We start from the raw sequence: 26,899 nt of genomic DNA, 5'->3' as shown, positions 1-26,899 counted from the left end.
CATCTGTAAGTTACAAAGAATAATTCCTTTTACAACATTTATTGCAAGATAGTGAAAGGCAAGGTGGCAGAATGTGACATTTCCCAAAGTATCTATTGTATGTGTCTTTCAATTTGCAGAATATTAATAAGTTTGCCAGGAGGAAAGGATTCTGTGAGCAACTGAGTTTGAAAAATACTGGGTGAAACCAAGTCAAATAGTCTATTTGCTGTAGACATTTGTAACATCTTTAATCCGATAATTTTATGTATAAGTTTCCTCGAACATTTCCTAAACTTAAATGACCTTGAAAATATCTTTCTTAAAGCATCTGATAGGACTAGTGTTGCATAGAAATCACTTGAGAAATATCAATGTAATAATTAAAAGACTGTGAACTCCAGACTCATAAAAACCTTAGTTCTAATCCTAACTATACTCTTATCAGCTATGGGACCTTGAACAAATGACTTGATATCTCTGAGTCTGTTTCCTTGTATATGAGGGTAGTATTAAGCTGACAGAGAGTTCAGTGAGGTGATTGAATTAATAAGAGTATATATTTATACAGCATTTAAAATGTGCTAAGCACTATTTAAGTATTTTACATAGATTATATCATTTAATCCTCCCAACAATCCCGAGGTATTTATCATTTTTAGCCCTAGAAATTAAAGCAAAGAGCAATTGCATACCTAAAATATCTAGTGCAGTGCTTGTATAATAGACACTTGAGTAGCTCTCTCTCAGTCTCTGCTTCATTCACTGAGTTCACTGAGATTTGTTAGTTCACTGAGTTTTTGTTAAGACAAATATATCTTTTTTAAAAGTATAAAGCAGTAAACACATGTATGGTGTGCTTATATGGATTTGTAATAAAATATTTACATATATACTCTCTGTTCATTAGTATGACAACAAGTTTCTGAAATTTTATTATCCCAAACTCAACCAACCAAAGATTCTTGGTGACTAGAACATGTAACTAGAGGTTTCCTAGAGGACTTTCACTCTGCTCCCGCATGGCCGAACACTGGACTGTACCATGTGCATTTTATTTTTTTTAAAAAAGAGGAAAACTTCCCCCTTGGATATAAATTAAAGTTAAAAGAGTTAAATAATAGTGCACTAGTTAAAGTAGGCATTTGAGAAATGAATATGTTTACAAAGCTAATTAGAGGAAGAGAATCATCTTGGAGGATCATAGATTTTATATATTATTCATATAGTAAAGAATTTGAACCTAATTAATAATTTTATTTATATAATTTTTATTTAAAAATCTCCAAATTATATTTCACTTAGGTTACTTTAATAAAATTGGTTTGTATTTTCCGAGTATACATTGAATAAGACAAAGAGGAGTTAAAAGAGACATTTAAAATAAAATGGGGGTGGTCTTTTTGAGACAGTTATTTTTTTGTTCAAAATTTTTTTCAATTCATTTCCTTAGGAAATCCAAACCAATGGAGAACCTATAAATAGTAGAGATTTTAAATAGTTCCTTAAGCATCCTAAACACTGATAATCCATAACTATGCCTTTTCTTATAGACCTCAGCTGGTGGATGCTGTCACCTCTGCTCAGACCCCAGACTCATTAGATGCTATTTTGGACTTTTTGGATTTCAAAAGTGACAGTAGCATTATCCTCCAGGAGAGGTTTCTCTATGCCTGCGGATTTGCCTCCCATCCCGATGAAGAACTCCTGAGAGCCCTCATTGTAAGTCAGATGGACACCGGGAAAATAAAAACTCTCACCAGTAAAAAACTCTCAAGAATCTAAGCAATAGCTCACCTTCAAGTGGAACCTAATCAACAAAACAAACAAGCAAGCAAAATATAACCAGAGACATTGAAATTAAGAACAATTTGACAGTAACCAGAGGCAGGTGGGAGGGGATAATGGGAGGAAGGGTTTTCAGGAACAACTGTAAAGGACACATGGACAAAACCAAGGGGGGTTGGGATCAGGGGAGGGAGGTGGGGATGGCTGGGGTGAGGGGGAGTGGTGGGAGGAAAATGCAAAAAACTGTACTCGAACAATACTAAAATAAAAAAAAAGTTGGTAGCATCAGAATGAAGGCTGACCAAGAACTTTCTGATTATTCATATTCAAGTTCATATTCATATTCATATTGAACTATTTTCTATCCATTAATTAATTATTAACTCTACAGTAAATTATTTTACAGAGTATCTTCTTTGCTATTCCTCTAAATTACAAACTATATGGAAATTTAAGTATTTTGTTTACCTATCAATAATATAAAATGAAACAAAATTTCAAAGGGGAGAAGTCTTGGTTATGCTTCAAAAATTGATTTAAAAGTATTTGTTTTGACTTCAAAAGTCTTCATCGTATTTAATGCACAGTATTTGAAGAGATACAGTTCTTCCAATATTAAAAAATTTATTTTGAAAATAAAAGCTAGACTTCTCTCCTGCCCAAATTTTTTAATGTCCATTTATTCACTTAATTGAACAGATCGAACCGAACAGTTCATAATCTTTTTGGAAAATGGGCTCATTTAAGACTCTGATAAAAGCAGTGAAGACCTTTTTCATCCATATGTAAAATTTTACAGACCTTGTTTTTTGCTTTTTGGCTCACTAACCCAGTGATTCCAATCCATAAACTTCTAGGGAATTCATAGAACAATGTTAAGAATATCTGGAGAGAGGAGAGTCTATTAACTCCTCATTTCAGAGTTAGTGAATTTGTAAGTGTCTCCAAAGCAAAATTCTGAGTTTCCAATCTAGGAACATAACAATTTCCTCAGCCCCTGGTTACTTTGTTTCCTAACTAAAAATATTCTTTGGAAATGTTTAAAAAGTTTGGTAACTTATTTTTTCCCTTTTTGGCTAATAGAGTAAGTTCAAGGGTTCCTTTGCAAGCAATGACATCAGGGAAACCGTTATGATCATCATTGGGGCCCTGGTCAGGAAGCTGTGTCAGAGCGACGGCTGCAAACTCAAAGTAAGTGTGAATCTAATCTCATGTATTATACATGTGGTTCCAGACCATCCTATTTAACACACACCATGTGCCCACCACTGGTGCTCCTAGTCCCCCTTACCCTACTCTACTTTCTCTATTTGCATAGCAATCATTGCCATCTAACATACTTTATAATTCAGTTATGTATTATGTATATCATTTACTTCTGTCCCTGCTGAAATGTAAGCTCCATGCAGAAATAGATCTTCTTTTTTTCCAACACCAATTGCTTAAAATTGTGTCTGGTACATAGACAATGCTCAATAAATACTTTCTAAAAAGTGAATAGTTCATTAATCCCCAATCAATATGTGTTTATTGAGTGCCCACTATGTATTCAGTTTTGAATGGTGTGTATGGTTTAATTCTCATTGAAGAAAATATTAGATTCTAGGGCTACCTCCTAGAGCAGGGCTTTATCCATACTAATTGTGGTCTGCTGTTTTGAGTTTTGATGGTGGGAATTATTTACTTCTATTTGCTTAGGACCTTACATTTTATCTTTAATTTCATTTTCTCGGAGCTTTTCCGCTTCCCTGAGCTTTTCCACTTTTCTGGTTATCAATTTTAACATCTTTCTTGTTAAAATAAAACACTCACTTTGTAAGCATAACTAAATATGGAAAATCCAAATGGATTCATATCTAACATAGCTCATCTTTCTATAATGAAAATAGATTAAAGATACTGAATACATAAAAACATAGTCTTTTTTCTGTCCACATTTATTACATAGTCAGCTTACAGTCAGCAGTTTTTTCTACCTTCAGAAGACATCACTATGTTATTTTGCTTACTGAGTACTTGCTATTAAAAACAATATAAAGAGAATGTTCTTGAAACCAAGTAGTTCCAAAAGAGGCAACTTGTAACTAGAATGTAAACTAAGCATAAAAAAGATCACTAAAAAATGGCATTGAAAATGTTTGAGTATCAACTTTTTAAGATTATCAGAAATCAAACTTGTATAATTTTATATCAAAGAACTATGACTTCTTATCATATTTCTGAAATTATTTGAGTAGCTGGTTTACTTTAGCAATAATATATCAAATCATTTGTCTAAAGATAAAACTCACATATAAAAACATTCATTCAGCAGATTTAGTGAGTGTTTGCTCTGTGGTAGGTATGATGTTAGTCCTTTAGTATAAAGATACATAAAATATTCTATCATCCTCCAAGAACTAGTTTGTTTATCAAACATAAACAGATAACTATGATAATATTGAATTATGAAAAGAATGCTCTGAGAAAACAAAAGATGTAACAAACTATTACATTTGGAGCTCTGGGGAAAGTTTCGCCAAAAAAGTTAAATATTTGAGCTTAGTCTAGGAGAGCTTTGTAGGTGAAGAGATGGTAGTATAAAATGAAGGGCATCCTAGGAGAAATACAACAATGTATGAAAAGGCCCAGAGTCAAAATGAGTCTGGTACCCTTGGGAACAGTGAGAAACTCTGTGGAGCTGGAGCACAAAATATATAAGTTTGTGGGCAGATATGGTGGGAGTAGAGATTCAGAAAAGAGGGAAAGAGAGAAGAGAGGTGGGCTGGATCTTTATTGATGACAAGCTAAGGAGTCTAGTCTTTATTCTATACAGAGAAGGAAGAACAGCATGCCTTTTAGCCAGGTGAATGACAGATTCAGATGTTTTACTTTTAAAGAAGCAAAATGGTATATTGCCGGGGTGTTAGCTACTTTAGAGCCAGTGAGATCTGATTAGAGATCTGATTAGAAACATTTGCAACAACCTGGGCAAGAATTAGTAAAAGTCTAATTAATGTGGGAGCATTAGGACGCAAGGAGACTTTTGAGAGCCATTTGGGAAGTCGAGTCAAGGTATTTAGTCCCTGATGGGATGTGGGGAATGAGAAAGGTAAGGATCTAGATGACTATTAAGTTTCCAGGTTAAGATACTAAATATATGGTGATGTCAACCACATAATGTTTATAGAACTGGGTTTGGAGGTGGGAAGAGGGTAGAGCTATTAATTTGTTTTGGGTATGTTAAGATTGGAATCCTTTGGGCAACCAGGTTGAGCTACCCAACAGGCAGATGGTCATACCTGCAGCCCAGAGAGGAGTTAGCACCAGGAATAGAGAGTGGCTGGAACTTTGGGAGAGAATAAGAATACCTATCAGAGGCAAATAGCAGGAGGAGGAAGCTGAACAAAAGGTTAAATTTAAAGTTCTGATAATGGGACACCTGGTTCTCATCACATCTTTAAAGCTACCTTGTTGGGAGCTGTAAACTATCCATTATCACTATCATTGAATTTTGTTAATGTTTTTGAGGAACTTCTTTTTAATGCATTTTTTAAGATAATGAGACTTGGCCACCAGATGGACTGTAGTAAATACTCCCTTCCATCCTCATCTACCTTTCTACTTAAGTAGTACTATTAGTTTTTGGTTTCTCCTTCCTGTATTTCTTTGTGTAAGCAGATGCACACACACATTCTTATGTCCTTTTTCTTGCATAACATATAGCACTCTCTATACACTTTCTTGTATCTTAATTTTTTTTCGCTTAACAATGTACCCTAAAAATCATCCCATATTGGTTTGTAGAGATCTTCCTCATTCTTTTTTGCAACTGTCTAGCACTCATTCTGTCCATGGAGCACAGTTTACACAGCACCTCCTATGTATGGATGTATCATTAGGTGGTTTCCATTCCTTTGTTATTACAAATAATGTTAAAATGAATAATCTTAGGTACATTTTTTTATTGTTGGAATTGTAGCTTCAGGGTTAGAGTTGCTGGATCAAAAAGCATATTTGTTAACTTTTGCCAGATTGTCTTCCATAAGAATCATACCATTTTATACTTCCACCACCAACATAAGAGAATACCTATTGCCCCATAACCTCAATAACAAAGTTATGTTATCACATTTTTAATGTCTTTTAATCAGTTTGATAGTTGGCATAGACTGTTGCCATGGTTAGAGAAAATAAAGCGTAGTATCTTTCCTTCTATTCACAGACCTTTTATTCTGTCCTCCAACTCCTCACCTCCTGCTACCATCCTGGTTTGTATGTGTGTGTTTGTTTTTGTGTGTGCCTGCAGTCTAATTTCAGAACTTACAAATCCTATAGATGAATTAGATCTTTAGAATTTTTATGCCAATGATAAAACTGAAGCCCCTAAAGCATACCTAGTGGCAAAGATAAAACCAGAATCTAGGTGTCCCTATTTCTAATTTGCTTTTCTATTAAACTATTAACTTGTACTCAGTTCCTATTTTTCTAGGCCAGGAAAAACAGACTTTTCTGATTAAAGAACAACATTTGAAAAGTACCAAGCAAAGTACATGCTATAGAAGGCATTCAAAGAAACATATTTTTAACTGTATGGTAGTGTTAATAAAATTTGAAATCAAGTAGAAATAAGCACTTTTTAAACATTTAGTAAAAGACATTACTTTCACCAAAATTGTCACTTAAGAAAACCGTTACCAGTTAGGCACCATCTAATTGTTGCTTTAGAATTTCAAGGAATTGGCAGTTTTATGAATAATCAATCACAAAGGAATTTTTAAAATGACTTTATACGTTCTGAATGTGTTCAAAAGTAAGTGTGTTCATAACTATACTCATTGCTTTCTAAGAATATGTTAATGTGTGTATTTTTAAAACAACATCTTTATCAAGTTTGGCTTGTTCATCTTCATTGTGTGTCTCAGTCAGGCAACCAATGCAAAACTTTCTAAAATTTAAGTTGTTTTCTTGGTCCTAAGAGTGAAGTCAGTCATGCCTAAGCCTTATTTAATGACTGGTTATGCACATATCTGAGGTGGTATGTGATCTTTTCAGGGAGTGGTAGAAGCCAAGAAGTTAATGCTGGGAGGGCTTGAAAAAGCAGAGAAAAAAGAGGACATCATGATGTACCTGCTGGCCCTGAAGAATGCCCTGCTTCCCGAAGCCATCCCACTCCTCCTAAAGTATGCTGAGTCAGGAGAAGGGCCCATCAGCCACCTCGCTACCACCAGTCTCCAGAGATACGATGTCTCTTTCATCACAGATGAGGTAAATCCCCCAAGAATATTTGCAAAATTCACCAAAGGATAAAAGCATACCCAAAAATGAGTCAAATGCAAACACCTTTGAAATCATCCTGTTTTTTTCCAAACCACCAATTTCTCTTTCCTGTTTAGATATACCTCTTATATTGGACTTAAGGCTATTCTGAAACAGCCTCACCTTTTGAATAGATAATGTCCTATATTCTGAAGCATAAATATTAAAGCATATTCTTTTACTTTAAGAAACAAAGTATTTTCAGAAATATATTTATTTCCATAAATTTTAAGGTTCTATTAAATTTTTTGACACTAAAATATCTTGGCTTGATTATTACTGTATTGTTTCTTATTGCTATATTTTCAGGAAGCTATCTAAATTTAACTTTTATTGGGTAGAGAATGTTTGTAAACCTTAAGCTAAACTGCCTGCTGAGAATGATGTTTCCAGTTTGCAGATAAAGAACCTTTCCATAGGTTTTCTGTGATAGGCTGCAAAACATGATGTTTAGGGTCAGAGGCTAAACATCACACAGACCTACATACAAATTCTGGCTTTGTCCCTTCCCAGTTGTTTGCACTTAAGTGAGTCACGTAATTCCTCTTTACCCAAGAACAAGGCCAACATTTGGGGAAAGTAGAAAGAGGCAGAAGAAAGTAGAACTGGAAGAAATATTTATAAGTACCTTGGGCAGAACACCACAGATTGTTTTATTAGGCAATGCTTCCAAACAACAGAATCATTTGTTGCTACAGAATGAATTAAGGCAAATTTTCTTTGGTGTTAATGTATTATTTTGTAAAAAGTCCTCTAATGTAACCTATGGACTTTCAGTGATACTGATGTGAAAAGATGGGTTCATCGAATGTAGTGAATGACCACTATGGTGTAGAGTAGAGGACGAGGTTGTGTGAGGAGTGGCAGGGGGTGAGGAGCAAGGGCATATAGGAACTTTCTGTACTTTCAGCTCAAGTTTACTACAAACCTCAAATTTCAATTTGCTCTAAAAATAAAGGCTATTCATTTTAAAAAGGAGAAGATTCTGAGGTACTTCACTGGAAAGAAATACCAGTCCATACAGCCATCCCTCCCCAGAGCCCTATTGCCACATGGCAGTAGTGTCTTTTAAAAAATCAATAGTAAGTGATATCATGATCTGCTAAAATAACAAATGAACCTCACAATCTCAGCTTATCAAAAATATATTTCTCATTCATGTTATACCTACTGTAGGTAATGGAAAATGTGGCCCTAATTTCACTGCAGTAGTGAAAGAGATGGAGAAGGCATACCAGCTCCTAACTGCCTCAGCCCAGAAGCTACCCAAAGCAATTCTGTTTATGATCCAGGAGCCAGAACTATGGCCCCAACCTAACTGCAAAGGAACCTGGGAAATGTAGGAATGTGTATAAAGAGCACTAACTATGCCTGCCACAATATCAATGTTAAAAATCTAGATGTGCACTAACAAGTTTGAACATCTTATGAACAGGTGAGGAAGACTTTGAACAGGATATACCATCAGAATCGTAAAGTTCATGAAAAGACTGTGCGCACTACTGCAGCTGCTATCGTTTTAAATAACAAACCATCCTACATGGACGTAAAAAACATCCTGCTTTCTATTGGGGAGCTTCCCAAAGAAATGAACAAGTACATGCTTTCCATTGTTCAAGACATCCTACGTTTTGAAACACCTGCAAGGTAGGAAACAGTGCACCAATCTCTCTGCTTGCTCAGGCTTATCTGCGTACTTGTGGAGTATACCTGTCAGTAATAATAACGCTGTGGCCATTATGCTGGGTTGTGTTATATCATCAAAGAGTTTGCAAAATTTTCTGTATGAGGACTATTTAATGGGCCAGATGAAACAACTTCACTTTGGCACTATGATTTGGAATTCCAGGTATGATTTTTACTCTAGGTCTTCTGCTCAATCTGGTACCTAAATATTGCCAAACAGTCATGTTTTAAAATCCAACTATATTTTTAGTAGAACTATATTTGTAAATGGTACAACAAAACAATGTTAAGTTCTCACAAAATGGTCTCTCAAAAAGTTCTTTCTTAACTTTCCAAATGTTAGAAATCTTTGAAGCTTTATGTCACAGATAAAAAGAATTTACCAGTTTAAATTTAAAACCTTAGTCATGGCCCACGTTTCAGGACTACTCTGGGTGTGCAGAATGGGGTGAGGAGACTTCACTGCTCTCAATCCCTCTTACTGGGCTGTCTTCCTGCTGGTTCCCAAGTCTCTTCTGAATTTGCTGATGTCCCTCTTCAAAGTGGTTCCCTCGAAAACTCTGTGTTTCCTCCCTGAAACAGAGGGACAGAAAAGGAATTTCCATTTCCCGTGAGTTACATGCAGAACATGTAAAAGATCAAATTTGAGCATTACCAGTTGGAAAGGAAAACAGACATGGGGAGGGAAGAAAATGAAGAGAAATGGAAAAAAATAAAAAAGCAGTAAAAAAAACTGAAGGAAAGAAAAACAAGGAATGAGAAGGGTGTAGGGAAAAGAAACAGGGGGAGTGAATAGAAGAGAGAAAAGATCAGGGCAGATAAGGAAGAAGGAGCATGAATGAGAGAAAAGAAACAGAGCCCATTTGCCGACACACATTACAAATGGAGGATCTGATGTCTTTTATTGCTGTGTTTCCTCTGTGTGACTGGTGGGAGAGATCTGGGTGGATTTGCTGTCCTTGTCTCATGAACCTAGTGATTGGGGACAATAAAGAGGAAGCAGTCTGCTGGAGAGCAGCCTAGGAAAGGCAAAGAGGCCATCACAAATACTGCAGGTCAGATTCTCAGACACCAAAAACATTAAAGGTGTCTTGCTTAGTATCTCTCCCCGGTGTGGGGGTCCAGTCTCCTGGCAGGTGGCAGGAGGATCACCTCCTCTGAGGGAACTTGTGTCATTGTGCAGAGACTCACTATTACTTTTTTATATGACCGAAATCTTCCCAGTGGCCCTGGTTTTGTCCCACATCTAATAATTTATCCACATACCGGCAGGCCCTTTGACTCTCTGAGGAAAGCTGTCATGACTCTCCGCATCTTTTCTTCTCCAGGCTAAAATCTTGTAACTCAGTGATATTGGGGGTAAAAGACTATGAGGTAATCATTCTCTCCTCTCAATAATTTTCTACCTCAGATCCAGGTCCATATCCTTTAGTGAATTTTTTTGCTGTATTGCTGTAATTTTATAATTACTAATACGATTAGAATTAAGTCAGGAATTGAAAGATCTCAATACTAATTAGATAAGTAGACAAGTTAGAGGCATGGGGTAAGGTTCAAGACTAACTATAGTGGGGAGAATAGTTTATATATAGATATAACTGAGAGTTTTTTAAATTTAAAACTGCATAAACATAGAAGAAGTTTCTGGAAATTTGCTATTATATGTAATTAGCCAGCAATAGCATTAAAGGGTATAGGAAAATATTTAAGGAAATATTGGCGACCTCTTCAGTTTGGTACAGCTTTCTTTAAAAGTATATACTGTTTAATGATGGAACCAAGATGATTCAAAGAAGATGTGCCTTCCACTCCTGAGGAGTGCACACTGGCGCCTCAGCCTTCTCACAGCTGGGTGTCCTTGCCCTGCTAAGGAATGAAGGGGAAGCCCCACCACGCCTGGTGCTGGCACTCCAGCTGGCACCTCCCCAGACTTGGAGCAGCATAAGGAACATTTGGCCTCCTGTATTTTCCACTAAGTATATGGGTTTTTTTCCCAAATCCAACTCGGAAACAGCCATTACAATGAATGTGCAGCTTTTTCCTTTTATGTGTTGCAGCAAAATGGTCCGTCGAGTTCTGAAGGAGATGGTTGTTCATAATTATGACCGTTTCTCCAAGAGTGGAGCCTCTTCTGCCTACACTGGCTACATGGAACGTATGTAACCCAAAAAGGGGTTCTTCCTCCACACTCCTCCCTAGCTTGGTGTTACTGGAGCTGTTACTAAATTACAGGGCATTTTTTTCTCTTCTTCTTCTTCTTCTTTTTTTCCATTAGGTAGTCCCCATTCAGCATCTACTTACGGTCTTGACATTCTTTACTCTGGTTCTGGCATTCTGAGGAGAAGTAACCTGAACATTGTTCAGCATATTGGGAAGGCTCAGCTTCATGGCAGCCAGGTAACTAATTTTCCATTAATTTTGCTGAATAATATATAAAAATTAGTCAGAGGTAAAATAAGGTTTTATACAGTTGGTAACACTATAGAATGTGTAAGTTAACAGTGGTTTCTGCCATATATCACCCATGATTCCATCATCTGCAAAAGGGTATATGGTTTATAGTCCCCAAGAGAGTTTCAAATATGAACTTGAAATCTAAGTAATTTGATTCACTAGGCTTGCCAAAAACCCATTTTTCTTTTTAAAGGTACACATATTCACAGAGTTGAAATTGTGCCAGTATTTTTCACATATGTTTTTAAAAATATTTTATTTTTATTCACAGATATATTTCTTGGAGCCCCAGATATATAACCCTAGAATATAATTTTTTCCCTGGGTGTTTCTATAAAGAGATTCATTCCCCATAGTAAAATCTTTCATAACAGAATATGCCTCTATAAAGGGGCCAATCTATGTTTTTCAAATTCTGCTGAGAGAGAAAAGAATAAAGTGTAGGCATTGACAGCTGGTATTTTTCCATCCCTTTCATTTTACCTAAAGTTTGGTGACACTCTGTAAAAGGATTTTTAATTTTGAAATGTGTTTTCTTTTTAGTTTTCACATATATAAAATCATAACCTCCTAAGTAAGCTCATTTAGGCTTTAATAATCCATTGCTATATAAACTCGAGTTCCTATCAATATGGTATTACTACCCCCTCTGATAGGACTCTAGTCAGAATACTATGCCCTTCTGTCCTGAGGAATGACCATCTGTTTCCTGATACGCGCTCTGAAGTGACAGCCAGTGGTTAAGGGGCTTGGTATGGAGGACAGGGCATATGTAGGACTCATGCCTGACAGAGATCAGGGTATGAGCCACCTGGTGGTGTTCGCTGTGTTTTGTTTGAGGAGAGAGAAAGGTTAAAGCTGAAAGGTGTGAGTCATGGCTGAGAGAGTTCTACATCCTCTCACAGAAGCAGCCTTAGGATGACTGTCCCAACACCTGTCCACCTCCTTTTGGGGCTCTACGCAATAGCTGATTCATTATGTATGACAGTTGTGGAGAGACTAAGAGTCTCTGGGATGACGTCATAAATGGAAAGCTCATAGCCTTTGTGGTTAGGCAGAGGGATTTGAATCCTGCCGCAGCCATTTGAGCTTTAATTTATTTTGTTTCACAAAGAAAATGACTAAAATCATATGTACCTCAAAGGGCAGTTGTGTGGATTAAATGAAGAAAACTAACTCACCTTATATTCAGTCATACCATGTTTTTTTGTTTTTTGTTTGTTTGCTTGTTTGTTTGTTTTTTCCCTAACTGCTAGAGACTATTTGAATTATTAACCCCCAGGAAAGTTTTAGCTGTAACTCACTATCCCTTACAGAACAGGCATGGAGCTGATGTCACAAATGTTATATACATTTTTCCTAGGTGGTCATTGAAGCCCAAGGATTGGAAGGCTTAATTGCTGCCACGCCCGATGAGGGGGAGGAGAACCTTGACTCCTATGCTGGTCTGTCAGCCATTCTCTTTGATGTTCAGCTCAGACCTGTCACTTTTTTCAACGGATACAGTGATCTGATGTCCAAAATGCTGTCAGCATCTAGCGACCCTGTCAGTGTGGTGAAAGGACTTATTCTGCTAATAGATCATTCCCAGGTAATTCATTCATTCTGCAAATATGTGTGGGATTCCCAAAATGTGCCAGGCACATTTTAAATTTGCTCTGTGCTTAGACGATACAAGACACAGTTCCACACATATTATAGCCCACATTTTAAGCATTCAGCCTCTCGGTGTTGTTGCCTTTACTCCTTTCTTTTTTTGCTATAGGTAAGCTGGGTTTTCTTTTGCCTTTATTAACCAATTAACACCTCTTCTCACTGTTGAGGCAAAAGACAAAATGCTCCATATAGTGAGTATAGAACAATATCAATTATATCTCAATACCGATGCTAACATAAATAAGAAATTATGAAGGAAATAACCTAAGATAAACAGAGCAGAGATGGCATTATCTGTTCACTTGGCTTTCCTGGAGGGCTTAGATATTTATCTGAAGTCAGGAGCTAAAGCACATGGCTTCATATATTTCTGTTGACACTTATCATGACAAGGATGATGAAGATCCATCTAATGCATCATTTTGACTCTGCCACATCAGTAGAGGCACAACCAACCATTGACACCAACCACGTTTCATGGAGACTTTTTGTTCCAAACTCTCATAGTAACAGAATCTTACAAAGATCACCATTTATTGGTAGAGAATAGAAGAACTTTCATTCATTTGAACTGCATTCTTCAGAATGGTTTTCAATTTTCCTCACTCCCAAATCTTACATTACTGTGATAAGGTATGACAATACTATCTTCTGCACAGTAAGATTTAAGTGACCAAGATACTATGGATGGCAGTGGTCGGCCTCAGTGGATTTCCTGAGACACAGATGAGGGTTAATCTGAATAACCTTTGAGTTCAAATGTTTGATGCTTAAAAATTTTTTTAATGGCTTGATGTATTTCCTGCCTTACTAAGCATAGCAATATAAAAAAATGGAATATTTGTTAAATAAGGATCCTAAAGGAAATCTCTAAAGTGATCGCTTTGTATTCTAATTCATACTTATGATTTTAGAGCTAAATGAGGAGATTGGATTAAAATTTACAGACTATAAAATTTGCTCGGGAAATTTGCTTTTGTGGTTTAATAAATTTATGAGTAATATCCTAGGTTTGAATTTTGCCCCCAGTAGTTACTTTCTATGTGTTCTTGGGAAGTTACTTAATAGCTTTAAACCAAGATTTCCTACTAATGAAGTAAGGCACTTGGAACAGATGATCCAAAGTTTTTACCAGCTTTGTTCTTTGGCAGATAATTTGACAATTCTGATTTGTTGGGTTCTGGTTAGGAAACCATAGATTTTAAGACCTGGGAGAGACCTTAAATATCAGATTTTACTAAAATTCTTCCAAAACATCATATGTTAAAACTAAGTGTTAACTTCCTATCTTTATTATTCCTCATAATAGTATATATTATGGATAGCTGTATATAACAACAACAACAACAAAAACAATTTAGGGTAGCTGAACCAAATAGTTTGACTTTTATCATGTAACAAATATTTGGAAGTAGTAATCCAGTAGGTAATGTGTTGATATAGAAATCCTAAGATCTTATCAGGATCCAGGCTCTTTTTCTCTCAGCTTAGCCATCTTTACATGTGGCCATCACCTCATGCTTGTCACCTCATGATTATCATATGGCTTCTGCACTTCCAGCACTATCACCTTGATCCAAGAAGGAGGAAGGGAAGGGTGACAGGTAGTAGAGTCTGAATCTTTTTTCAGGAACTTTCCTGGAAGCCCTATCTATTCCTACAAAAGCTGAGCATATACAAAAGGAAGCCCTTTTGTTTTTGACCAAAAGTTTGTTATGTGGATATCTCTAGCTGCAAGAGAAGCTGGTAAATATAATTTTTCAATGGTTGAATAGACACTCTGACTAAAACTGTGTTTTTATTAATATGAATGAAAAGAAAAACAACCAGCAGTGCCTCTTACATGCCTTAATCCTCAAGATCACTCATGAAAAAAATAATTCTCATATTACATCAGAATTATATACTGTACATTTCCTTTGCCATATTACCTCTGGGGAGATTCATTTTTAATGAAAGAATCTCTGAAAAAGGCATAAGAGTGCTGAGATTTAGTTTATATTTTAAGATATAGGAGTAATTATAGCTTGACACCATCTGTGTGTGCTCACCTACTCATCAACAATGCCTAATGGTCTAAATCCAGGTATAAAACTTGATGCAAACATAAGTAGTAATCTGGACCAAGGCTGACAAACTTTTTAAGTAAGGGACAGAAAGCAAATGTTTTAGATTTTGTGGACACATAGTTTCTGTTGCAACTACTCAGCGCTACCATTATAGAGTGAAAATAGCCATCAGTGATACATTAACAAATGAGTGTGGCAGTGCTCCCAAAATTTTTTATTTAAAAAAAACAGCCAGTAGGCCAGAATTGCTTGCAGGCCATAGTTTGCAACTTCTGATCAAGATTATTTTATAAGGTTTTTCTATTCATTAAGCTAGGTCACCTAAGGCATATTCTAAAAGAAAGGTCATCCCCACACTTTTAATATAACCCAATATCTGCAAATTTCAGATTGGAGTGTTTGGCAGATCTGGGGTAAATATACAAATAAGCTGTGTAAAGCTCCCTGCTCTTCAGGGCACCCAGTAATGTCATCCCAGCTTCAGAGACACATACCACTCCAGGTCAAGTGCTGACATTGAAGGAAATTTTGGCAGTGGGTGGCCTGTCACAGCCCAGGGTAGATGGAATTACTCTGTACACACTCTGTTTTCAGCTCATTGGGTTACTCTTCAGAGAAGGATGTCTGATAAAGTCAGCTTAAGAGGGGGATCCTCTTTAGTCAGCGAAGAACATATTTTCCTGAATGAGAGGAATGGAATAAGTTGTAAAACTACCACTGTTTGACCTGTAAGAAACACCTTTAAGACCAAATTAAAAGATCAAAGAGGTCACATTGGCTACACACACAAAGCTACAGTATCTTGTTCATCTAGTTCGTAGGCAAAAATTTAAATAAATATGCACTTTGGGTGAAACAAGGACATAGATTATGCTCTAACTTTTTTCAGTATTCCTTGAAACACGCTTCCTTGCACATCAGGAGACAAAAGACAGTCATGATTTTGTGATAGCCATGGGTGAAAATGGAATAGTCCCCCCAACTAAAAATAGTCTGGGTGCTCATTCTGGCTCCACATGTAATCTCCAAGCCTGACTTTTCTTTTCAGTTTTCAGATATCATGCCTACCATGGGAGAATAGTATGGGAATTACCTGAGTTGTCAAATGTAGAGCTTTTAGGACATAGTTGGTACTTAAAAACTGTTAATTCCACTTATTTTATACCCCTCAAAAATTAGAATGACTGCATTATGTGGTTCAGTCCCTTTCATGACGTAAAGAGTGGTCTGTCCTTCTATGGGGGTCCAAGAAAATTCCTGTCACTACACATGATCTCTTTACATGAAGGAAATGGAATCTCCAAAAGCCAGGGCACTCCTTAAAGCCAACATTGCAAGGAAATGCTCTCTCCCTACGAAAGGCACGTTGTCTAATTGCTATGAAATGTTCTTTCCCATGGCACTTAGTATGTTTTGACATCCACTAATGTATGGTCAGTAGGAAAGCCAAATCCCACATCACAGACCTCTGCTGGGTGGGGTAGGTTAGCACAATCATAGTTTTTCAAATTGGGAGCAAAGAAGAAAACACAAAGAGCAAAGTATTTCTGAGTCAGGGCACATAGTACGACTCATTTAGGAACAATCATAATAACAGTGCAAGTGCAGAACTCTGATATTTTGGTTCTGCCATTTATAAGCAAAAGTTCAACTTTGAACATGATTATTGTGGTTTTATCAGGGTAATTTGTGTTCATTTAGATTAATGTCTTTAGCTCTATGTTGAAAATTTCATTTTTTCATCTGAATGTCTATCTGACTGAAGTAACTTCATGTCATAATCAGACATTTTTAGGGCACCTGGTTGTAAACCAAGTCCATTCACTGAAATTTCCTGCCACAGTTTTTGGAAAGTTGAGATAATTCAAGAAGATCAACAGAATCTTTTTTAGAAAGCAAAACTATGTCATTTATAGTTGGTGAAAACACAGCTTGTTTGATCTGAGTAGGGTAGTTACATAAAGTTGGTCATGCTGTCAGTTGTCATGAAGCTAAGATCTTTGAAGCAATATCAAAACTAAGGATTTTGAGGCTTTACCCCTAAACAATTATCATTAGCAACACTGTCTCCAGACAATCTGATTCTAACCCAGCTGAAGAAGTTTCAGCCAATATCACCAGAGATACATAGAAACTGCAAGACTAAGGGCAAAATGCTAGTAAATAGAAACAAAAAAATGAATTTCAGACTATTATAACACTGCTTGGAAGGAACTATGTTTGCAAATGAGTGCTGTCCCTCTGGAATCTGCTGTTGAGTTCATGTTGGACTCCACATGTTAATGTGATGTTGTTCCAAATGTCAGACAACAGGGTCTGGTTTAATTGGCTTGCCTTCCTTTCCTATCTTAATCTAGACAATTTCTGTAATTTTTATATTGCACTGGCAGTTATTATCATGCTTTTCATTTGCTAGCAGGATGACGTTGTCCATATTTGACACAGCATATAACTAATTAGAAGAGTGCTAAAGGACTTTAAGAGGTCATCTAGCCGAACCCCTTGCCCCTAACTCAAAGCCACTGCTGGATTACTGATGGAGATGCCTTCATTTTCCCTAAATTGGTGGTTCCCAAATTCGAGTGCATCAGAATCACATGAGGACTTATTACAACACAAATTGCTGGGCCCCACTCTCAGAGTTTCTAGTTTGGTAGGTGTGGGATTTGCATGTCTCACAAGTTTCCTGGATGCTGATCTTATTTGTCAGGGACCACCCTTTGAAAACTATTTCCCTTCCCAAAGCAAGGCAGTGATTCCCCCTCCCAAAGCAAGGCAGTGATCAAAACACCCTTCTTAATTGTCCCTTTACTTTTCTAGTACCAGTATTTAATTGACTACATAATTTAGCAAAGCAACAATCTACTTCTGGTGATCAGAATTAAGATGTGTTTCCAAACTTAGAGAAAGTCCCCAACACTAACATAACTCAAGTGATATTATCTACAGCAGGAGGTTAAATGTGCCTGTGGAAAGGGGTTGGCTGAATTGTAATTTTGTTATCATTATGTATTTTGCTCTAGGAGCTTCAATTGCAATCTGGATTGAAGGCCAATATAGAAGTTCAGGGTGCTCTAGCCATTGATATTTCGGGTGCAATGGAGTTTAGTCTGTGGTATCGTGAGTCAAAAACACGAGTGAATAATCGGTAAGCATATGTATAATGCTTTATGCAAAGAACTGCAAAAATTAGTTTTTTTGGAATTGTTTAACCTTCTGATTTTTCAAAATCTATACTTTGCATTTGCTTATTTTTACTTTTTATTTTTATTGAATTTATTGGGGTGATATTGGTTAATAAAATTATATAGGTTTCAGGTATACGATTCTATAATACATCATCTGTATATTGTACTGTGTGTTCACCACCCCAAGTCAAGCCTCCTTCCATCACCATTTATCCCGTCTATACCCTCTTTTACCTTCCCAGACCCTTTTTTCCCTCTGGTGATCACCACACTTTGTCTGTGTCTATGAGTGTTTTTTTTTTCTTTGCTTAATCCCTTCATCTTTTTCACCCAGTCCCCAACCCTCCCTCCCCTCTGACAGCTGCCTGTCTGTTCTCTGTATCTGTGAGTCTTTTTTGATTTTGTTTGTCAGCTTACTTTGTTCATTAGATTCTGCATATGAGTGAAATGAAATGGCATTTGTCTTTCTCTGACTGGCTTATTTCACTTAACATAGTGTTCTCCAGGTCCATCCATGCTGTCACAAAGGGTAAAATTTCCTTCTAGTTTATGGGCAAGTAGTATTCCATTGGGTAAATGTACCACAGCTTTTAAATCCATTTATCTACTGATGGACACTTGGGCAGCTTCTAAATGTTGGCTATGGTAAATAACACTGCAATGAACATAGGAGTGCATATATTCTTTTGAATTAGTGTTTTGGGTTTCTTCAGATAAAATCCAAGAAGTGGAGTCACTGAGTCATAAAGCAATTCCATTTTTCATTTTTTGAGGTAACTCCATGCTGCTTTCCACAGTGGCTGCACTAATCTGCATTCTCATCAATAGTGCACTAGGGTTCCTTTTTCTCTACATCCTCACAAGCATTTATTGTTAGTTTATTGATGATAACCATTCTGACAGGTGTGAGGTGATATCTCATTACAGTTTTAATTTGTATTTCTCTGATGATTAGTGATGTTGAGCATTCTTTCATATGTCTATTGGCCATCTGTATGTCCTCTTTAAAATGATCTATTCAGGTCCTTTGCCCATTTTTTAATTTGATTTTTTTGGTGTTGAGTTGTATAGTTCTTTATAAATTTTGAGTTATATAAGCTCTTTAAAAATTTATCAGATATATCATTGGTGAATATGTTTTCTTATTCAGTGGGTTGTTTTTTCATTTTGTTGATGGTTTTATTTTCTGTGCAAAACCTTTTTAGTTTGTGTAGTCCCATTCATCTATCAAAATCTACACTTTCTAATTGTAACCATTAAATCATAGGTTAAATGTAAATAATCATTAGATCATTAAATATAATCATTAAATTACAGAGTAAGAAAGTCATGGGGAAGTCATTTTTTCCATAGCCTCTTATAAACAGATCGGTACCTAATATAGCTCAGCTGAGAACCTTCTTGCTTTTAAAGACATCTGTAGACAGTACACCCAATGGATGACAAGTTCATCCTCTCTTGACATTACATTTTAATAACTGACAATGTTCTTAAAAAATTTTACTCTGAAGCAAACTTTTAGCTTATTCTTCTATTTGCGATTTGAATTCTTTCTTGTCTTCAGGAAATCCTTTTGCTGTCTTCAGTGAATAAAAATTTTTAAATGGTCACGTTTATGTAGAATCAAAGTATTAAACATTTGGTCCTTAAGTTTTTTGTTAGCATTCATTTTTCTAAACAAAATGTTCTCAGCTCCTTTAGTTTTTCTAATCTACCTGTCAGAACAAATGAAAATGTTTTATTTTGGACATAACATCATGTCTCTGAACCAGTGTGATAACCAAAAGAACTATTCTTTGTTTGTTATAACATTGAAGAAAAGGAAATTGAAATGCAATTGATTTTTACATTTTTGGGTATTTGAAATATGATGAGGCATAAGTGAAATAGGAATGATAAAATTAATTTCTTTAAGTTTATTTTCTACTATGGGTGAAGGAATTGAGGACAATGAAAAGGGGCACATTTGTGGCCCGTGGTGCTACTGAAAGGAACTAAACAATGAGAAATAGAGTAGACTGTCAGAGGGACCTGCAGCATAATTTAGCACTTGCCATTGAATCAGTCATCTGATTGTGTTCCCTCTTTCTGAAGTATTTTCTAGGTAGAGGATTCCCCAAATTACACTGAATTGAATTTTTTGCAGAAAGAAGTCAATGATCGCAACAACAAAATATCTGGATTTTTAGAAAGGATACCATATCCCTAAGAATATATCAGTATCCACATTGTAGCCAATCTATCTTCAATTTTTCATTTGCTCATTAAAAAAATACCTCTTAAGTCTTTGTAGAGTGTAAGATATTGGAAGGTACAGCAAGGTACTCGGGGATTTAAACGATGAACCTCTGACCTCCTTTTCCACTGCAACAGAGGCAGCCATTGTGCTTTAAGGTGCACAGCAAAAATGAGTTCCTCAATCACAAAAGCATGGACATACCACCCTAATTTAATTTGGGGAGTAACTTCCCACAATATCATTGAAAGTCTACAATTAAATTAGAGTATTCCTAGAGGTAAGCTTTCTACTGAGATTGTTTACCCTCTTCACTTTCATGCAAGCCACCCTCCCTAGACCATCCAATCTGTCTACCTAGGCCTCTGGGCAATTTTTGCAGAACCTAGCACATCTGTCATTCCCAGGGCACCCACTGTGCATGCCCCACTACAGGAATGGTTCTTTGTGACACAGTAGTTTTCCAAATAGACATATAGCTCTAGAAACCCTTTGAAGAAAGTAGTAAAATGGAATTGAAATAGCCACATAGAAGCCAACAGAGAAACCAAGAAAGCAAGAAAATTGTTATAAAATCAGCTGCCTTATTGCCGAGTTTAGGCTTCCTTTTAAGGTGACTCAGGTACTTCCGACTTTCTGAGAAGACCAGGTTCCAAGCACATTTTTGTTTTGGTCCTTGGTATGTCCATACCAAACAGTACAACCTGATACACATTTCTTTCCCACATCTAGAATTGAAAGCTGGGGGAGGGTTCAGGGGAAGGGCAACCTTCACTGCCCAATCTCTAGGATTAGCCAGGCCCTGGTTACCAACTGAATTCTAAGCACATTTTTTGGTCACATATTAGTCCTTTAAATGGTTCTTCATAAATCATCAGCATCATGAGTTCAGATCTTGTGAAGTAAGCTGGTTAGTCCAGCTCAGTTAAATGTGATATTAATAGTATTTCTTCCACACCTCACCCCCCCTCCCCCACCAAATCTCTAGGTTGGCTGTGGTGGTATCTGGTGACATCACTGTTGACTCCTCTTTTGTGAAAGCCGGCCTGGAAATCAGTGCAGAAACGGAAGGCAGCCTGGAGTTCATCTCCACAGTGCAGTTTTCTCAGTACCCATTCTTAGTTTGCCTGCAGATGGACAAGGCTGCGGCTCCATTCCGGTAAGAACAGCGCTCGTGCCAGGTGCCAGGGCCATCCCCCGGCCACCAGGAGTTTGCACCCAGCTTTGAGCATTCAGTTTCAGAAATTAAAAGAAAATGGTAAAAATCCAGTGAAATGAAATATCTTTAATAACAGAAATGTTGATAAGGCTGAATATTGACTCACTTCCTAGGATATCAAGAAACTATAATAACTAGTTCATTTGATTCAGGAGATATCATATTCTATCCAGAAATAATTTATCAAGGAAACAAAGGGATCTGATTTACCACAAGTGTTGCCATGTAGTTTCACCAAAAATATTGGATGCGTATTTACTAACAGCTACCTTCACAGCTGTCTGCTGGACAGAAGGTTCAAAGCAAAATGTCTAGTCACTTATCATGGCTCACAGTTTTTAGGTAATCCATACAACAGTTTCTTGATTTTAAGTTTTGGCTAAAACTTGAGAGTTTCAGATTTTGAATTTTTAAAAATGTTCTCAGCAGAATCCTTATTATCTCAAAAACCACATATAAAATTGTCTATTAGATTTCCAACACCTCTTCCTCTCTAGAGTTTTTCATTTACACTGTGTCTTTTGAACCTTGTAACCATATTTATAGCAATACCCTCTCATGTGGAATTAGAATGCTTTTGGTCAAGGTAACACTGTGAGTTGTAGAGGTTTCCTTGACACACACTATTAACCACAAAAGCAATTTATATGCTTAAAACAGCAAGCCATATTTTACATCATCTCCTTTGATAAGTAGGCTAGAGTTGAGCACCTTCCTTGTATTACTATTTCAAGATCCATATAAAATGCATAAATAATATAAGTATAAATATGAGTTGGTTATATTTTTACAGAATAAAATATAGTAGATTATAATCAGAACATTAAACTGTTGCTAATTTATATAACTTATGTGTAGAATAAATTTCCACTAATGCCTTAAAAAATCAACCTTTCAATGGCCAAAATGCAGCAACCACCAATCCAGGCACACTGCACTTGGCCACAGCTTCGGGAATGTTTCCCTGTCAGCATGCTCGTCTTATAACCAGTTGAACTTGCTATGTACTCAAACAGGGAGTGAGCCCAAGGTGGGGCTCCTGGAATTAGGGATGGGAGACATAGCAAGGGTTGCAAAGCTTAACAGCATCTCCAACAAGTTGACAGGGATTCAGTCCTTCACTCCAGAAAAACGTACGGCAGACCCCTATAGTCCAAGCACTGGAAGTGTATCTGTTTGTATAAAAAGAACAGGGAAGGAAAAAAATTACCCCATTCATGGGAATGGAAGCTGGTAGGTAGCCTTTGGCAGTCAGATCCTTTCTCAAATTGCTTTGAAACAGAAGCTGAAAGTGTACACTAATAGCTTGGCTCTGACAGGCATGAAGTGACTATAATATGTGTGTAATTTTGTTGTTGTTGTTGTTACGCAGGCAATTTGAGACGAAGTATGAAAGGCTGTCCACAGGCAGAGGATACGTCTTGCGGAAAAGGAAAGAAAGGCTCATAGTAGGATCCGAATTCCCTCTCCACCAAGAGAACTCTGAGATGTGCAAAGTGGTGTTTCCCCCTCAACCCGAAAGTACTTCCAGCGGTTGGTTTTAGAACTGATCAGTGATGTTTCATGTGAATTCACCTCCCCAGGAGGGATCCAATGTGACATGCCTGAGTACTTGCTCTCTGAGAGCACAGTGTTTACATATTTACCTATATTTAAGATTTTGTAAAGATCTATAAAAATCTTCAAATGATCAAATTTGGGTCTATTCAGTATACTAACCACAGTGTCAATTTCGAGCCAAAATATGTGATACTTTTAGCAAATCCAAGTTGACATAGTGAGAATAGTTCTTCCCTAAAAAGAAACTATTGCTTATTTTTTAAAAAAACCACACACACTTAGAAGAACCCAGTTTTGTTTCAATAACTTTCAGTGTGTATGTAGCACTTGTTAGAATCTTAAACATGGGTTGTTTCTACCAAACATGTTCCCACTCGGGAAAAAACAGACCTTTTTTTTGGGGGGGGGTCAGGGAGAAACAGTAGGGACAAGACTTGTTAAATACTTTTCCAGCCAGCTTCATGAATTAATGTTTATCTGTTCTGTTCTTTCACCAAGAGTTGAGGTAGAAGACACACAGCGCTAAAACACCTTCTCGTCTTTCTGCTGACCATGTAATCAGTCCTCTGCCTTCCACCCCACAAAAACATTGGACTTAGTGGCTAAGAATTAGGAATATTAAATTCAGAAACTCCATTTGATTTTTTTGTGCTGTGTTTCTTTGAGACTGTAATGTGGTATACTATCCTTTATAAGGGACATCTTCATATAGTCATCATTTTATCTTTCATTCAGTTGTTTATGTGGTGAAATTTCCAGTCTGTTTGACTACAATCTATACAAAAGTGAGAATGGCAGATAGAGTTTAATACTGCTTTGAGAAACTGATGGATTTGGACTTCTAAACTATGAAATCAAGAAATGATTTGTATTTGTACAAATAAAAAGAGGCATGTTAAATATTCTAAAATATTTATTAATGAAACACATATTAATGAAACATTTGTTTCTAGTAATAAACCCAACACAGATAACAAACATTCATTTGTCCACTAAACACACATGCACAGGAGTTTATCCAGCCTGTAGTTGGCAGTAAATTTAAAATGATGTGTGATGAAATAAACATTTGGAAATCCTATTGATTCCTTTTGTCTTCTGTTACTTCAAATACCATATTTCCTCTGTTCTTGACAATTTCTGAGCCCAGACACATGCACAAGTGGCCTTTGCAGTCCTATAGAACAGGCCAGAGACTCCAATAGGAGGTTAGATCCCTTGGGAAGATGAGACACTGAAAATAATAGCAGTCAGAACCTCTTAAGGACCTGAAAAGCTGAAAACAAGCTTTAAGCCCAGTTTTCATACAACTCTGGACTGGCACCTTTACTAGTATGTTACTGTGAGGAAAGAAAGGAATCAAAAACTGGAGGGCACCCTGGGTGGTGTGGCTCAGTGGAGAGAGCACGGGCCTGAGAACCAAAGGATTGCCAGTTTGACTCCCACCCAGTCAGGGCACATGCCTGGGTTGCAGGCCAGGTCCCCAGTTGGGGGCATGCAAGAGGCAACCACACACTGATGTTTCTCTCCATCTCTTTCTCCTTCCCTTCCCCTCTGTCTAAAAATAAATAAAATCTTAAAAAACTGAAGGAGGGGTGTTGTGTTCTTGGTGGTGGCCTTGGCCTTGGAGGAAGCATCTGTGAAGATACTTATGCTGCAGCCAAAGCAAGTTGATCTAGGGCACTAGCCGAAGATGTCATGGTCTAAGCAACCTCAACCATGTGATTTTAACAAGACACAGCTGCTTCTGTGAAATGTGACATAATAATTCACTTAAGAATGATGACTGTGGTGCCCCGGACATCAGTGTCATACTATTTCCCAACTGCCTTTCTTCTTGGCTGAGTGGAGCACCACCACTCATTTGCATAATGCATAGTACTTAGCAACTACCATGTTCCAAAGAAACAAGAAACCTGAGGCATAGAACAAACATTAACTCCTCTCTAGATAAGTGAGACAGAATTTTAACAAGCATGGAGGGATAGTCCACATTTTGAAATGACATGTGGGAGCCAGAAATATAGCTGTGAGCCTCACTTGCAGTTCTCTAGTTCTGACCACTTCATTGTTTCAAACAGCAGTGGCCACGTGGCTGTGTCCTCTGCACAGTAACTGCCTGCAAATGGCTCAGCCTTCTCATGGGAGTCCTCTGCCCACTCAGCTTCTGAGAACCTTAAGGCTGTAGCCTGGCTGCTTCTCTTCTCTGAAGTGCCACTGCCTCTGTCTGTCTGTCTGTCTGTCTGTCTCTCTCTCTCTCTCAGTGGGTACTGCCCATGACAAGTTGCTCCCTGCTTTCTCAACCTCACCACCTTTAACACTATTTTTAAAACTACACTTATTTAGTATTTATCATGGGCCAGGTATTTTATTATTTTTTTATTATATTTTAATCATTGTTCAAATACAGTTTTCTCTTTTTTAATCCCAATCCTTTCCCCCCTCCCACCCTCCCCACTTCCCTCCCATTACCACCCTCCCCTTAGTTTATGACCATGTGCCCTTTAAGTTTGTTCCTGTGAACCCTTCCCACTGACCCCTTAAATTCCCTCTTCTCTCCCCTCCCGTCACCGTGAGCCTGTCCTCTATTTCAGTGTCTTTGGTTGTATTTTGCTTGCTTCTTTGTTTTGTTATTTAGGTTCCTGTTAAAGGTGAGATCATATGGTATTTGTCTTTCACTGCCTGGCTTGCTTCGCTAAGCATAATGTTTTCCAGCTCCATCCAAGCTGTTGCAAAGGGCAGGAGCTCCTTCTTTCTTTCTGCTGCATAGAATTCCATTGTGTAAATGTACCATAGTTTTTTGATCCATTCATTTACTGATGGGCATCTTGGTTGCTTCCAGCATCTAGCTATTGTAAATTGTGCTGCTATGAACATTGGGATGCATAGGTTCTTTTGAATTGGTGTTTTAGTATTCTTAGGATAGAGTCCCAGCAGTGGAATTGCTGGGTCAAAAGGCAGATCCATTTTTATTTTCCTGAGGAAGTTCCATACTGCTTTCCATAGTGGTTGTACCAGTCTGCAGTCCCACCAGCAGTGCACTAGGGTCCCCTTTTCTCCACAACCTCTCCAACACTTGTTGTTTGTTGCTTTGTTTATGATGGCCATTCTGACTGGTGTGAAGTGGTATCTCATTGTGGTTTTAATTTGCATCTCTCTGATAGCTAGCGATATTGAACATCATTTCATGTGTCTTTGGATTTTCTGTATGTCCTCCTTGGAGAAGTGTCTGTTCAAGTCCTTTGGGGCCAGGTATTTTAAAGGATTTTATACATATTAAATCATTTAGTTCTCATGACAATGATATTTAACAGATAGCATTATTATTTTTGTGTTATAGATCAGCACTGTCCAATAGGAATTTAATGTGAACCATATTAGTAATTTTAAATTTCTAGCAGCCACATTAAAAGATAAAAAGAGAAACAAGTAAAATGAACTTTAACAATATATTTTTAGTAGTTACACAAAATATTATATCAACATGTAATTAATATAAATTTATTAATGAAATATTTCATTTGGTGTGAGAGCATCAGGTCTTTAATTGGGATACACATTTAGTGTATACTACATATAGCAGTTGGGATTTGTCACATTTGAACTGCTCAGTAGTCCTATGTGGCTAGTGGTGACCAAATGGGACAAGACAATTACAGAGAAACTGGGGAACAGAAGACATTTAACTTACCCCACAGAAGACATTTTTTCAACTAGAAAGTGGTCAAACTAGAATTCAAATATAAGTCGTCTCACCCTGTTATCG

General features: G+C 37.1%; 1 protein-coding gene across 1 annotated transcript in view; it reads left to right on the top strand.

Moving 5' to 3' along the window:
- The window catches only part of LOC114492614 (microsomal triglyceride transfer protein), a 45,367-nt gene extending 21,149 nt beyond the window's left edge, over positions 1-24,218 (top strand). Inside the window, exons 9-18 of the mRNA XM_028507024.2 lie at positions 1,533-1,701; positions 2,851-2,958; positions 6,802-7,014; positions 8,501-8,712; positions 10,809-10,906; positions 11,027-11,148; positions 12,569-12,796; positions 17,954-18,078; positions 21,343-21,513; positions 22,946-24,218. Coding sequence (XP_028362825.1) covers positions 1,533-1,701; positions 2,851-2,958; positions 6,802-7,014; positions 8,501-8,712; positions 10,809-10,906; positions 11,027-11,148; positions 12,569-12,796; positions 17,954-18,078; positions 21,343-21,513; positions 22,946-23,117 — 1,618 coding nt within the window. The 3' untranslated portion in view covers positions 23,118-24,218. The remainder of the gene's footprint in view (positions 1-1,532; positions 1,702-2,850; positions 2,959-6,801; positions 7,015-8,500; positions 8,713-10,808; positions 10,907-11,026; positions 11,149-12,568; positions 12,797-17,953; positions 18,079-21,342; positions 21,514-22,945) is intronic.
- Positions 24,219-26,899: the final 2,681 nt, after the last annotated feature.

Source organism: Phyllostomus discolor, chromosome 1, assembly GCF_004126475.2.
Source record: "Phyllostomus discolor isolate MPI-MPIP mPhyDis1 chromosome 1, mPhyDis1.pri.v3, whole genome shotgun sequence".
Lineage (NCBI taxonomy): Eukaryota > Metazoa > Chordata > Mammalia > Chiroptera > Phyllostomidae > Phyllostomus > Phyllostomus discolor.
Note: the sequence above shows the minus strand (reverse complement) of the source record. Positions and strands in the feature narration are given on the sequence as shown.